Source organism: Chaetura pelagica, unplaced genomic scaffold, assembly GCF_000747805.2.
Source record: "Chaetura pelagica isolate M959 unplaced genomic scaffold, ChaPel_1.0 scaffold107, whole genome shotgun sequence".
In the NCBI taxonomy this organism is placed as follows: domain Eukaryota; kingdom Metazoa; phylum Chordata; class Aves; order Apodiformes; family Apodidae; genus Chaetura; species Chaetura pelagica.
Window position 1 is genome coordinate 3,317,444 of NW_009953979.1, and position 15,242 is coordinate 3,332,685.

The following is a 15,242-nucleotide window of genomic DNA, read 5'->3' on the forward strand; positions in this document are numbered from 1 at the left end:
TCTTAGTGCTTTAATAGCTTTTTATTATCCCATTCTGAAACAAGAGGGGATTGTCACTGCTCCTTAAAGGGCTCACACTATCCTTTAACACTCATATTGGTTTTCTAGCAAGAAACATGTCTTATGAGATTTAGTTTTCTGGATGTATGTCTGCCTGCTGCCTTCTTGCCCTGCACACTTAACTATTTTTGCACCTGTTGGCTAATTTCAATTAAGCTTAACAGAAACTGAGTCTCAAAAATAGCAAGAACACATCTGTTTTGTGAAAGTGGTCTTGCAGGAAGGAACTCTCACAGAATGGCAGGGGCTGGAAGGGACCTCTGGAGATATGTAGTCTAATCCCCTCTGCTAGAGCAGGATCCCCTAGAGCAGATAGCTGCATCTTTAGTGCCTTGGCTGAGCATCAGAGAGTGGCTGAGCTTGCAGGGGACCTCTGGAAGTCACCTGGTCCAGCCCCCCCTGCTGAAGCTGGGCCATCCAGAGACAGTTGCCCAGGATCGTGTCCAGATGGCTTTTAGGTATCTCCAAGGATGGAGATCTCTATGGGGAACCTGTGCCAGTGCTGGGTCAACCTCAGTTAAAAAGGAACCTCCTGTATTTCATTGTGTGCCCATGGCCTCTGGTCCTAGCACTGGGCACCACTGAAAAGATCTTGGCTCTGTCCTCTTCACACTTTCCCTTCAGGTATCTGATGAAATCTCTCCAGAGCCTTCTCTCCTCAAGGCTGAACAGTCCCAGCTCTCTCAGGGGAGATGCTCCAGGCCCTTCTTCATCTTTGTGGCCCATCAGCAACATAAGCTGAATCAAACTAATCAATGTTAGAGAATCAGGATGGGAGAAACGGATCCATAACCTTTTAGATAGAAATTAGTTACCCCTGAGATTGAGTTCTCAGGAAATGGGGCTTCTTCACTTTCAGTGCTCAAGGAATAGCTTGTTTGCTCTAGCTTTGGAAGTGCAGTGACATACAGGATTGGTGTATAACAAGGAATTGCAAGAGTCTTGTGCAAAGCCTAGAAGAGACAGAGCAGTTGCTTCTGTAGCACCGTGACAGGAGAGTCAGCTTTGATAGATCAAGCCTATAGTCGGGAGACTGATGCCTCTGTTGGGTTTGTGGCTGTGAGGTGCAGCACAGGCTTGGCTAATTGACCAAGCTTCTCAAGGGAATAAACAAGGGAGCCAACAAGTCTAAGCAGGGGGGAAAGATGCCCCTTATCTTTGCTCAGTTTTAATATGCAAATGTGCTCTTTAATTATGCGCTTTTTTGGGTGGAGTATCTTATTAAGTATGTGATAGGTAGTTTAGCAAGTCTTCTGCATCGAAATCGCTGCAGTCCCTGAAGCGTCAGAAAATTCTCAGCCTTGTGTGTTCCCATAAGTGAAAGGAACCCCGGTATTAATTGCTTGTTTGCATTTCTATGCCTGTTAGAGTTTGTAGTGCTGGAATTTAAGTAGCTGCACCTCAAGAATTGTATTTGAAAGAAGTTAACTGAAACCTCAGAACAGACCGTCGTGCATGCATGTGGGATGTGTTTGGGGTGAAAAAAATCCCTACTATGAAAGATTTGGAGGGAAAGAAAAGCCAACTTGGAGGTAGCTCAGGGATACTTTTGCAATGTGTTGTTATGAGCAAATCGTGTCTTTTTTCTTCTTTTTTTTTTTTTTTGTGAGGTAATTAAAACATTTTCATGAGTCCTGGGTAAATAGTGTTTCTCCTTTGTTTCCTGGGTCTGTCCATCCAGGGTATTAAGTTTGAGCAAACCAGTGCTCTAGAAAGAGGTTCACTGCTGTCTCTGTTGGCTTAGCTGGGTCTTGCTGATGCAATACTGAGGAAGTTTGCTTATTCATGACAGTCTACAAAACTTTTACGCCAAAGTACCTGCAGTGAGGCTGTGTCATCATATCTGCTGAGCTTTTTGAATTCTGTATTTGTTGTCCTTTGTGCTTGAAATAATGGTGACTGTTTTTAAAAGGCTTAAACCCGAATTGTATTCTCACTCTTCAGCATACTGGACTCTGTGCTGGGGCTGTGAATATTTTCTTGAGCTTACTCTGGTGAATGCATTGCCTTTGTTCATGTTACTTTACCAGCTGCTTCTAGTAGACGTGGCTCTCGGTTGGCACGTCAGCTGGGACTTGGATTGCCTCAGACTTCTCATTAGCCCTTCAGAGTTTTCTAAGGGAGTGTTTGAAATGTTTAGTATGGTTGAGTCATTTGTGACTAATGCTTTCCCTTGATGTCCTCCCAGCGCATTTGAAGGAGGAAGATGCCGATTGTGAAAACCGTGAGCCGAGCTGCCAGCCAGCTGCTGCAGGGCTCTGGCTGTGGGATTTCCATCGTGCCTGTTCGGTGCATCGGGGTCTCACCCCGCCAGGTGGCCTCTGACGCCAGCTTTCACTCCGTGACTTTCTCCGAGTCTGCTCATCCTCGGGTCCTAATTACAGGTCAGCATTCCAAAAAAAAATATGCCTGCTGCAGCTCCTTCACTCCCCTCTTCCCTCCCTGGTGAGCAGAACGCTGGAAGCTAAAATACTCAAAATAACCTGGAATTGTGATGATCTTTCCCCTGTGGTGATAAAATCAGTCTCCCATGTGACCTTTCCAACTGATTTTCTTCCTGAAATCTACTGAAACCAGTTAATTGGGTTTTTCTTGAGAAAAATAAAAAAGCTTTGACTCACTGAAAAAAAAAAAACACTCATCTCTCATGTGATACATATGATAATGGAACTCTTCTGATACCACTTTTTCTCTGACTTTTGTCTCTTATGTATTGCCTTTTAGGTGGCCTTGGCCAGCTTGGAGTGGGTCTTGCTAAGCTGCTGAGGTATGTCATGAATCTCTGACTTGAGGAATTCAAGCTTTAGCCATAACTTTTAGAAGGAATCATTTTCTGGGAAGTGTTTTTTAAAAAAATCCCTTGTTTTGGTCTAGCCAAAGAAGGCTGGATTTGAGTGCTCAATAGAGAGACAACAGGTTGGGATTTTTTGCAGGTGCTACAGGAGAGAAAGAAGTGCAAACATCTACTTGAAAAAAATGCATAGTCCTTTGCTAACTACCCAGTTGGGCTTTGCAACTGCTGACTTTTATCCTTCTGAGAATTTAATTTAAGTGGCTTCAGAAATAAGGTGCCCTATTTAGTCAAGTGCAAACAAAAATAGAGATTAGGGTACAAGATCTTGAATTTTTTTAGTATTTGGTAAAAGATGAACTCAGGCAGCAAAAGGTGTAAATTGAAAATGTATTTCTTCTGGTTCTGTCTGTTTTCCTCTGCTTCACACACACACGTACGTTATTTTTTCATCATATTATTTAAAGATATTTTGCATTTCTCTTTAAAGAAAAGAGTATCATTTGCACATAGAGGGGTGATTTGGACTATGAACAAAAGTGAGCAAACTCACTGTGCTGCAGTTGGAATGATTTCTACCATTTCTATGATATATTGAAAAAATCATCCAAATAATGGAGGGCTGGAATGTTCTCCAGTGCCATCAGAATTGTTCTCTGTGACTGCCTTGTGTTGATTAGAAAAGCACGACACAGATTACTCAGTTGTATTTACTTTGTTGATATACAAGTAGGAGCTACAGCAAGCCCAGTGGCTTTTTGTTGTCTGCAAGGGAGTGAATTACCTCTGGGTAAAATTTTCAGAAATCATTGTGTAGGAAGGTCTTTCTTCTTCATGTGTTTTCATTTTCTAAAAAATTTGTCTATCCTGTGCAGTCTTTCACTTCTCCTAGAAGTAGTTTAATAATTTTCTAAGATGTTATATTGACTATTAAAGGATTGGAGGATAGTTTTTGTAGTGCAATAACTGATTTCATTGTGGAGATTATTGTTCTTCTGGTACTGCTCCTGCAAAGCAAAATAACAGCACAGCAACTTAGGAAGTATCTCGAAGACTGTGGACTCACTGTACCATGTGGGTATTTTCACACAGGAAACGCTTTGGAAAGAACAACGTGATCTTGTCTGACATCAGAAAGCCTGCAGATCATATTTTTTATAGTGGTAAGTGGCTGGGGAACCACATGATAAAAAACTTGACTTCACCTCTGATGTTGATAGGCTAATAACCAAAGTCTAAGTGCTATGTGGATTAAACTGAACAAGCTGCTGTTTGAAACTTTTGGATAATGCCTTCCTGCTTTGAAATCCTGCCAAGACATTGATTTCTTCTGTCAGTTACTCCCTTTTCCCAAATATTTTTCTTGGCATTTTTCACTGTCTCCTTGCTACCTTGTTGGCCAGATTAAATACTGAAGTCAAGTTGAACTGGGCTGTTGTGCTCTCGCTGTGAAGAGAGATGCATTTATTCTTTTGGAGAAGCAAGTTGGAAATTAAATTTGTGCCTGGTTTTTCCACATACAGGCAATTTTCATTATAAGATGGATGAAGAGTAAGATTTTTGGATTGCTTTATTTTCATTAGAAACTTGCATAGGTTTTTCTTCGTCATTACTACTTAATGATGTATTTAGGTATTTGAACAGTTTACAATCAGTGTTCCCTGCTTTCATGCCAGTGACTGGATGAAACAGGAGTTCTCACATCAGTCTGTTGTTGAGATAAAGGCAGAGGTTTCCCTTCGTTTCTCCTGCTTATTTACTGATTTATTGACCACTACTGTTAAGTGTTGCATTCTGCTGTGCAGTCAAATCCTGTCTGTAGGTGTGATCAAGAAGCAGCAATGTGAGTTTCACGCAGAACTTTTCTTCACATCCATCCTTTTTGGCATTCCATTTCCTACTGGTTCCATTTCTTCTAGGTCCCTTTATCTACGCGGATATCTTGGACTACAAGAATTTACGTGAGATCGTGGTGAATAATCGCATAACTTGGCTGTTCCACTACAGTGCTCTGCTCAGTGCTGTTGGAGAAGCAAATGTCCCTTTGGCCAGAGCTGTGAATATTACTGGTATGTGACAAGGGTTTCAACTTCATGACTTCTGCAGAGGCTTGAGAAAGTGCAGTCTGTGTTCTGATAAATTGTATTGGTTGTTCCAGGTTTACATAACGTTCTGGACATTGCAGCTGAGCATAATCTGAGACTCTTCGTTCCGAGCACTATTGGAGCCTTTGGACCCACCTCTCCTCGAGATCCAACTCCTGATCTCTGCATTCAGAGACCAAGGACAATCTATGGAGTCTCCAAAGTTCATGCTGAACTCATGGGAGAAGTGAGAATTTTGTATTTTATTTATATAATTAAAGTTCTGGGAGATCCTTATTGCTTTTGGAAGATTAATCTCTGCAGTGTTGTTTCCCCCTTCTTTCTTTCCTTCAGGCTTTAGCATTCAATAGTAGTCTGAGGCAGCTTTTAAGGACAAATATCTTTTGAGTTCAGCTGGAAAAAGTGCAAAGAATTGGAAGCTGGCAAACATCTAACTTTAATATAATTTCTTTCCCTGTTTTTTTTTACCTTGGTCTGGTTGCCTCATCTGCCATTATGAATGGCATTGCATAAATGGCAGTGCTCAAAGCCTTGTGGAAGTGTCCTAGACAATGATGGCTTTGACCCCCATCACCCAAAAAGAAAGACTAAAGTCAAAACCATGGGAGTCTGTACATGCACAACTTCTCATTTGGCTTTGTGGTGTTTTAGAAATAGGACATTGTTACAGCTGATGTTTTTACATCCAATTTCCTCTCACTTGAAATCTTTTGATGGACAGTGGCAGGTCTGAAAGCTGTATGAACCTGAAACGTCTCATAACTTAGGCATGTTCAGTTTCTGAACACTAGATCCAGACCTGAAGTCAATCTGTATCAAGAATCTATAGTTATTGATGTGGTTGTAAACTAGAAAAGGGCAAGCAGGGAGATCAGCTACCTGGCAGGGAATGGGGACTGTTCAGTAGTTCCTTTTCTTTCATTCCTGTTAGGGGATGGTTATAGAGTGGAGGTTCATCCCATGGCAGGTTTTTCCTATGAAATCAAGGAGTTGTGTGGCCTCATCTTGATGTGTAAAGTTGTTTCTCTCCTACCTCCATAGTACTACCACTACCGGTACGGCCTAGACTTCCGGTGCCTGAGGTACCCAGGAATTATATCTGCTGACTCTCAGCCTGGTGGGGGAACAACTGGTAAGTGTCTTGTGCATATTTTTCAGTATTGCAGGCAGGAATAGGAAAAACAAGCCAATACAGTAATTTTTAATATATTTGCAGGAATTTAATCTATGTAGAGCATCAGTGTAGCGAGGCTGCTTCAACAACGTTACAACAATAATTTTGTCCACTCCAGCCTAGGGCATAATTTTGTAGCCTTTACATTTAAGCAGTATCTGAGAGATTTTAGATTATTTACATTCACTGAGGCCCTTTTCTTTGCAAATATTTTAAACTCTACTGTCTTGCTGCAGTGTGTAAATGCTAGACCAGCACTGGCATAGTTCAGGGTGACTTACACTCCTGGTGTGCAGCATATGCACAGTTCTGCTGCTAGATTTTAGACAGGAGGCTTTGAGACTGGTCTGAGGATTGTTGACTGTCATGAAGTGAACAACGGCTCAAGGCAGATGAGTACATACATCCATTGTTCTTTCTTCAGATTATGCTGTCCAGATTTTCCACGATGCCATAAAGACTGGCAAATTTCAATGCTACCTAAAGCCAGACACTCGTCTCCCTATGATGTACATCGATGACTGTCTGAAGGCAACTCTGGAGGTCATGGAGGCCCCTGCAAAGGCACTGACCATGAGGACATACAACATCAGTGCTATGAGCTTCACTCCTGAAGAGCTGGCACAGGAGGTGCAGAAGCATGTTCCTGAGCTCCAGGTGACCTACAAAGTGGATGAAGTCAGACAGGCCATAGGTTAGTATCAGCTTATTTGGCAGTGGGTAAGAAAAAACACTGTATTGCTACAAGTTAAGGGCAAAACTGAGTTTCTTTTCTTTTTAGGCCTTTGCAAATTACTCCTGTACAGTTCAAGTCTTAAGGTTGGAAACTGAGCTTTAGTAGTTCAAATGGCCAGTGATGACACATCTGAAAGTTTTAAAGAAATGTTTCTTAACCCTCATGCTCTTTGTTTCTATTTTTTTTCACTGCAGCTGACAGCTGGCCGATGAACTTCGATGACAGAAATGCCCGGAGGGATTGGGGTTGGAAACATGATTATGATCTCTCTGAGTTGGTGTCTACGATGTTTAGCTTCCTTGGGTCTGACTCCAGGATTGCTCAAGCTAACTGAAATTGTTTGTAAGATGTTTCCAGTTTTCCACAGAGGACCAGGAAGAAATGGCTAAATTAGTTTAGAATTTTCTGAGTCTTAGAGCATGTCAGTTACTAATTTTCATGAGTAGCAATAGAGTTGGGCAGAAACATACTGTAGCTGGAATGTGCTTTAGGAAAACAACATCATTTGGTACTGTCTCTCAGCACAGCACCAATGACAAATGCAGAATTCTTGAACTTAAGCAGCTAGAGAAAGAGAAAACAAAAACAACAGCAAAACCCTTACTCCTGGCTGATGACTCTCCAGTCATTCTTGCTGCCTGCCTCTTCTTTGGCAAACAACATGGGGTTATATTGTCAAACGTGGTGTCTCGGGCATATCCCGCAACGTTAGTGATAGGTTTTTTGTTTTCCTGGTGGAGGATGTTAGGTTGTAGTATGATCTGATCCTTTCTACTCTTTACTTACAAAAGAGAGATCAGCGGAGCTACTTCATGTTTCCAAATTGCAGGGGTCGTTGCAATTCTAGTTTGAAATCAACCTTTGGTCAATAGTTCCTATTTTTTATATATATATAGTGCTGTGTAAACATACACTTTCCTATACACAGTTCATACAAAGTAGCATTATTCTTATAATGCTTATAAATGTGAAGGGGAGTAGGACTTTAATTCTCTTTATGCTTTAAAAAAACAGGGTTTACAAACTAAACTTTGTCCTGTTCTTTGAAAGTGCTGCTGCCTTCAGTTTAACCTTGGAGGCAGACCTGAAATCCGAAGAGCTGGTATGTGTAAGTGAATCTGGGGTGTGTTTCAAGAAGGCAATGCCCGGGTGTGGGTTTATTGTTAATCGGCACTACTTTTGGTTATCCCAGTTGTTTGCTGTGCTTGCACAATGATACGCTATCTCTAGCAAGTTCTAAAGGGTGGGCTGTTGATGGAGAGTCAGGTCAGCCTTTGAAATCTGTTCATGTACACTACCTTTTCCGTGTGCACTGTAAGTATATTTGTAGATGCTATTTATGTGTTAACTGTCATATGCTTTTCTTCTTTAGAGAGGGATCCAGAAGCTGAATCCATCTTCTAGCTACAGTTAAGGGCTGTTCTGCTCATTGAGTTTCATGCAGAGGAGATTCTGGGATTAACGAGGGAGTCTTAGTAGATGCATGCAAGGAAGATACATCTATTCAAAATCTACTTAAGGGGACTTTGAGAAAAGGCAAACTGGAATACCAGGAAAGCCATTTGAGGTAAAATATCAGTTTCTGTGGATGTGAATCTGAGCCATCAGATATTTTAGCTATAGCATGCCTTGAGAAACAGCATCTGGGAACTTTGGATTTTATTATTTTTTTTCAAAGAAAAAGTTATCTTTCATTTTCATAATGACTGGAAAATCCCTCTATGAAGCTCTCCATCTTTTTTTTGCTTTGTATACTCCCTTAGCCTGTGTAGGCAAACACATTCAAGTATTTTTTTGCCTACAACTTGTTTGCTCTGTTTCCTGTGATGGTGCTTTGAGAGTTGCCAGTCTGTTATGTTCTCTGTAGCCTGCAGTGTTTCCTCAATAAGCAGATCACTAACATGACCACATTTTCATCTCTGTGGAGAAGTCTGCATGCTGCAGGGAATTTGTTTTCTCATGGAATTAACCTTCAAATGAAGATTCTGTGGTGAAACTCAGTTATTTTAAACATTGCTAAGCTTGTATCTCCTGATTTTTGTATGTATCTTACTGTTTCATCTGTTGGCTAAGTGTGCGTTTCCCAGGTATTTAAGCTCAAAACCTCTAAGGTTATGGCCTATTATTGAAACTTTTTTTTATATTGTTTATATTGTGTCAGAAAGGATAACTTTTTAAACTTTGGCCGCAGTTGTACCTATTATATTGTTCAAGTGTAATATTTGGCCCAATGGGCCAGGGAAAGTTGGCCATCCATTTGTACCCTCCAAGGAAAGACTTGACTCAGGTTTTATCCTCTGCCCTCCCAAAACAACATGATCTCCCAGTGAACTGTTACACTGAGCCTGTAGGTGAAGGGCTGTCATGTGAGCTGACATGTCTTGTCCATTCCAGCCTTTCTTAAGTCAGATGCTGAGGACTACTCATTGCCTCTGTTGCAGGAGACATGTAAAATAGAGTCAATGAGTCTCACTCCATTTCTTTACTTCACTCAAAGGCATGGGGGCTTCTCCCCTCACCCTTGCTCAGAGCTCCAGTTAACACAAGAGTGAAGAGCAAGGATGTTCTAACCTCTGAAATACACTGTCTTTGTGGCGTTGCATTTAAGTTTTTGCTAAGGTGTTATGGTGAAGGTGAAATTCAAACCTATGGCATTTTGAACAAAACTTTTTTGTTTATTTTTTTGTTGTTGTTTTTGTGGGGTTTTTTTCTGCCCAAAGTTGCTGACTCTATTTATGGGCAGATATTTAAGAAACTTTGATTTTGCAAAATCTGAAATAATCTGTCTTGTCAGTAGAGTTGTTTGGAAGCAACGAAGTGGTGATGGACAGAGAATGTGATTAGAGATGGTCTGAGTCCTGTTTTAAATCCTGATTTTCAACCTGTGACACGTGTAATTCCCTCCCCCTCTATCTTCCCCTTTAGCTTCTGTTGTAACTATGTTACAATATTTCTGTATTAAACCAGTTTAATAAGTTACAAAATGTCAAACTTCTGCTACCAGGTTGGAGTTTGACTTTTGGGCAGAGACTTTGTTCATGAAATTTGAGCACTGTAGCTGTTAAACTACCTATTCAGGAAAAAAAAAAAAAAAAGAAAATAATATTTTTTCAAATATTGTAAGTTGTGGATGATGCCTACTTGAATAAAATCCTATGCAGGTGTGTCCGTGTTCTGTCTCTTTGTTTAGAGCACTCAAGGGCAGGGTTGAAGGATGCTGGTTAGTGCTGAAGCCTTTTCCCTAGCTGCAGAAGTGATGCATGACTTGAGGCACAGAAAAGGATACAGACACCCTGGGCTCCCCAATCTGTGCAGTCACTAAAACGTTTTGTGTTATGGTCAACTTTCTGCTGATGATTCCTGTTGCTCTGTGTAGCAGAGTCCCTCGGGCAGGTGCAGCATGGTTGTCTTCCATGAGCCAGTGGGCAGGTGTATGGGCTGTGCTGATAGATGGCAGCCATCCAAAAAGTGCTGGGTTTCAAATATTCTTCTGGCTTGTCTAGGTTTCTTAGCCCTTTCTCATGTTGAGAAGCCAGTTGGTCTGTCTTCAGCTGTGTTTCTGTCCCTCCTCCCATCCATCCAGCTTTAAAGTAGCAAGGAAAGAGCCATGGTGTTCTGGGGGAGGAGCTTTAAAAAGCAGATGCCAAGAAGTTAAGATTGTAGGGTCCTGGTTTCTGCTTCTGGGAAGGTCTTGATTCCACCTGCTGTGCAGCCAGTAATATTGTTCATCAGATGTTTGTGCAGACATAAGTCAGAAGGAGTGGGCTGGTAACTTACTGTGAACCCACCCTGCAATGTTAATCAATTTTTTACGCTCCCTTCAGGGTAAACAAGGCCTTTCCCTCCTTCCACACCTCAACTTTCTGACTATGGGAACTTATTGTGGAGAAAGCATTCCACTTGACCACAATGTAATGACTAATGCAGAATTCTGTCTTGCAGCACAGGAGAGGGTGTTGCAGCACCATGCTCTTTCCAGCTATTTCACTTTGAGTAGTTTGACTCCTGTTTACACATGCGCAGTCTGTCTTCTCTAAGTGCTACAGCTGACAGTGCTTCATCCAAAGCTGCTGCAGCCAGAGAGGATCACTGTTACCTTTGAGGTCCTTCAGGCCCTACAGAAACAACTGTTCCACTTTCCCCATTTTCCCTCCACCCTGTTCTCCAGAGATTTAAGAATATTTGACCCTGTAATCACATTGATGCAGCAAAAAACAAATGCCTCCTCACCTCTTTGCTTTTCATTTTCAAATTTACTTCTCCTGGCCGGTTTGCCTTGGAGTCGGTGTTTGGTTTGGTTGTCCTACCTTCATGGTTCCTTTGTAAGAGGGAAGGTGCAGAGGCTTTGAAGCTTTGAAGGAAGGAGCTCTGCTCCTTCTCAAGGTGTGGGTCTGGTGGAGCGTGCCTGTTCAGCCTCCCCCAGGATTTGAAGTACATGCCTCTGTGTCAATGGGTTATTAATACCCAGGCAGCTGAATTTGAAACGGGGGCCAGAGAAAGTGTCTTCAGTCATCTTGAAAGTTGCCTCCCAAGCCTGGGATAGAAATTTAAATCCTGCCTGAGTCTGGATCCTGTTGCAAAGATTAATTCCTAAGATGTTGAACTTAGTTCCTTTGTTTCAAGCCCATGCAGACACAGCTGCTTTCTGCTCTTGGTTGCTAAGGACATCATAAGAGGAGGAACCTTTCTCTGCCAGTAAGACAGCAAGAGGGCTGTGTGTGATTAACCTCTGTGCTTTTGGATGACCCCTCCTTTCGCTCCTCAGGAGGGAGTCAAGCTCTGCGTGCCTCCAGGGAGGAGAAGCCAGGCCCTGGAGAGGGAGAGAAGAGAGTGCCAAGTTCCAGGGTTACCCAGAGGGCAGAGCATGGTTCCCTGGGGGTGGGATGCCCACCTTGTAGCCCCCATTCACAGCACCCCATGTTTCAGGCAGGGTTGGAGGCTTTCCTGCCCCACCCTGGGCAGGCTGTTTCTATTTTAGATGAATGCTGGCTGGCACTGTGAAACCTTTGCCCTTCTGGAGGCCTGGGCCAGAGGAGCACTCTTCAGGCTATTTTTGGATTCATACCATAATTGTACTCAATCCTAATTGTGCCTGGATCCTGTGGCACAGTGGGGCTGGGGGGGTGTGTGAGGGGTGGGCTGGCACATTCCCACTGCAGTGTCGCAAGAAGGATGCTGTTGCTGTCCTTCCTGGGTGCTTCATCTACACGGGGGATGGTTGTGATGATGTCTGCCTCTTCAAGCCAGGGTCAGCTTCTGGATTAAAAGTGGGTGTTTAAAGATGGCAGTAACTCGGTGCAGCAGCTAAGAGTTGGCACACGTGGCTGGCTTTGCCAGCAGAGGCTGGATTCAAAAGGTATTTATGCTTTCGCAGTGCTGTTGTGGACCCAAATCTAGGGTGGACCTTGCTCAGCCAGAAAAAAATAATTGCTTCCCACACCTGATACTGCAATTGGAAGCGATTTAGGACATTTTCCTTCAAGCTGGCAGTGATTATCTGCATTTTTGAGGACTCAAGCCAACCATCTGGTAAAACTGAGATCCAGTTCAGCGCTCGAGTGTTTGTCCAGTACAACCACCATCCAGCCTGATCCAGGGGTGTTTTTGGTGCATTTGATATCTTCTAGAAGATGTATTTTCTCTAGTCTTTGTGCAGTCTCACTGAAGAGCAAACTGAAGCTCCTGAGAAGGTGCACAGGTTAGTGTTCAGCTTTGAGAGGGTTTCATCTTCTTGCTAAAAATGATCAGCAGCTGAGTGTCACCTGCACACCAAGCTGCTGCCTGCCTTCTTCTCACAGGGTTCCCCACAGCAGAAAAGATCTAAAGTGCAGGACAATACTTCTCGTCTCAAGCATTGCTCAGTTACCCTGTGAAGCCAAGTCTTACATCTAATATTTCCATTCTGCTTTCCTCTCCCTCTGGCCATCCTGTGAAGTATGATCCTACCTTGTTTGTCTCTCATGCTTTCAACGAAGGTGTAAGATTCTCCAGCCCATGTGAAGGCCCACCAAGGTCTTCCTGGGAGCTGCTGCAGGCACTCACTACTAAATGCTTTTCTAGGTGAAAGTGATGACTTCAAAAAAAAGAACAAAAAGGGAAAGTGCTGGTTTCAATGGTGTTTGGTATGGAAAATATATCGATTTTCTTTAAATGATTTTTTTTTTAGTGAAGTCAGAAACTTCCCATATGGATTTTTACTAGACCAGAATGTTTTGTTCTGTTTTTCCAGAGCAACCTCGAAAATGTGTTTCACCTCAGAGGATTTCAGAGGGTTTATCTCGAAATGTGTTTCACCTCAGAGGATTTCAGAGGGTGAGAAACTCCACTCCTTCTCTGTGCCAGAAGGCATTTTCCCAGCACAGATATGTTAATTTCTCTAGCTGCCGTGTCTTCCCAGGCTGCTTGGGCAGACCTTATCTGAGCACCAAGAAAAGCAATAAGCCCTTACAGATGTCAATTCTTGAAGGTCATCTTATTTCTTGGTATTATTGTTGTCACTTTGGTCTCTAAATACTCCAAGCCATTGTGCAGACACAGGTTGGAAAGATCGTTCTGGCTCTAGAGGTTCAGTCTTACTGCATGATGAGAGGTGGGTATGGACAGATGGAAGAGGAAAGGAAGATGGGTTTGTGGACATGGTTGAAGGCAGATAGACCTGGATGGCTTGAAGATATCTCTGTACCTCTCATTTCTTCTGAAATGTTAATGTAAAGCTGGATGGAAAAGAAGCTGCAGGGGGTGTTATTTCCTAGCCCAGATGTAACCTGAGTATTCTCAGCCAAATGTTCCCAGAGCAGCAAATGAGACCTTTCACTGGGAGGCATCTCCCAGCCTCTGTGCTGGTTGTGGAGGTCCTTGGATCTGTGGCTTTGAGTGACACCATCTGCCACTGTCCTGAAGAGGACAGCAGCTCTGAGGGGCCAAATCCCTGTCAGTTTGGGGCAGGAAGGGGATTTGGGGCTGGTGGGAGAACCACACAGTTTTATCTGGATTACAGCTGATGTCTGTTCTCACTGCGTTACCTGCCAACCATGTCCCTGGCAATAGGTCTGGGGTTATCCCAGAGAAAGAACCATTCCCAGCAGGAGATTGTGATGCAGTGACCTTGTCTCAGGGGCAAAGGAGTCCAATATATGGCTACAGCCAGATCGTGCCAGCCAGAGAGGGCCCAGGCTCTGCTCAGGTTAGTCATGAAGTCACTCATATGGGTATCTCAAGTATCCAGCACAGAGAACCAAGAAGCAGGAGAAAGGGGATGTGGCACAGGAGTGTGGATTGGGATCCAAGTTCCTCCTTGGGACCCCACATCAACAGGCTTGGCCATCTCCAGCCTACCCGTTCTACCAAGGTCCTGGGACTCGGCCATCCAGCCACACTGGGGCAGAAGCATGAGGAAGCTCTTGAGTATCTTCCACTAACCAAAACATAAGTCCCCTGGCCCTCTTAAGCTCAACAGATGTTTCCTCCACCTTGCTGGTTGCTCAACATGTCCCTGCCTCTATTCCCAGTCCTGTGGGCCTCCACAGCTCCCTCCTTGTCTAGTGGAAAGGTCTGAGACTATGATCCTGTCAGGATGAATACACAGGATTTGTGCAAGGCTTTTGACACTCTCCTACATGACATCCTGGTCTCCAAACTGACAAGGCATGGATTTGACAGTTGGCCACTCAGTGGATAAGAGATTGGCTGGATGGCCACACACAGAGTTGTGGTCAATGGCTCAGTGTCCAAATGGAGGCAGGTGACCAGTGGTGTCCCTCAGGGGTCAGTACTGGGACCAGTGCTGTTTAACATCTTTGTTGGAGACATGGACAGCAGGATTGAGTGTATCCTCAGCAAGTTTGCTGATGGTACCAAGCTGTGTGGTGGGGTTGATACCCAAGAGGGAAGGGATGCCATCCAGAGGGACCTTGACAGGCTGGAGAGGTGGGCCAGTCCCAACCTCATGAAGTTCAACAAGGCCAAGTGCAGGGTCCTGCACCTGGGTCAGTGCAACCCCAGGCACAAATACAGGCTGGGGGGAGAATGGATTGAGAGCAGTCCTGAGGGTGGTAGTAGATGAGAAGCTGGACATGAGCAGCCAGTGTGTGCTGGAGCCCAGAGAGCCAGTTGTGTCCTGGGCTGCATCAAAAGAAGTGTGTCCAGCAGGGCCAGGGAGGGGATTCTGCCCCTCTACTCTGCTCTGGTGAGACCCCACCTGGAATACTGTGTACAGTTCTGGTGCCCTCAACACAGGAAAGATATGCACCTATCGGAAAGGGTCCAGAAAAGGGCCACCAAGATGATCACAGTCCTGGAGCAGCTCTGCTGTGAAGACAGGCTGAGAGAGTTGTGGCTGTTCAGCCTGGAGAAGAGAAGGGTCTGGGGAGAACTTAG

At 43.7% G+C, this 15,242-nt stretch overlaps 1 protein-coding gene across 1 annotated transcript; it reads left to right on the plus strand.

Annotated features, from left to right (window-relative positions):
* The first annotated feature begins 2,266 nt into the window (after nt 1-2,266).
* LOC104392755 (L-threonine 3-dehydrogenase, mitochondrial-like) lies at nt 2,267-7,390 on the plus strand. Its single transcript, XM_010002192.1, has 8 exons — nt 2,267-2,444; nt 2,785-2,827; nt 3,944-4,014; nt 4,771-4,920; nt 5,010-5,182; nt 5,998-6,088; nt 6,555-6,824; nt 7,061-7,390. The coding sequence occupies exons 1-8, from the start codon at nt 2,267-2,269 to the stop codon at nt 7,198-7,200; spliced, it is 1,116 nt and encodes a 371-aa protein (XP_010000494.1). The 3' UTR covers nt 7,201-7,390.
* The last annotated feature ends 7,852 nt before the right edge of the window (nt 7,391-15,242 follow it).

Bases quoted from the DNA above. Each gene is read 5' to 3' on its own strand.
- LOC104392755 (XM_010002192.1), top strand. From the start codon at position 2,267: ATGCCGATTGTGAAAACCGTGAGCCGAGCTGCCAGCCAGCTGCTGCAG. The intron at 2,445-2,784 runs GTCAGCATTCCA...ATTGCCTTTTAG, and splicing joins TCCTCGGGTCCTAATTACAG to GTGGCCTTGGCCAGCTTGGA. The intron at 5,183-5,997 runs GTGAGAATTTTG...CTACCTCCATAG, and splicing joins ATGCTGAACTCATGGGAGAA to TACTACCACTACCGGTACGG.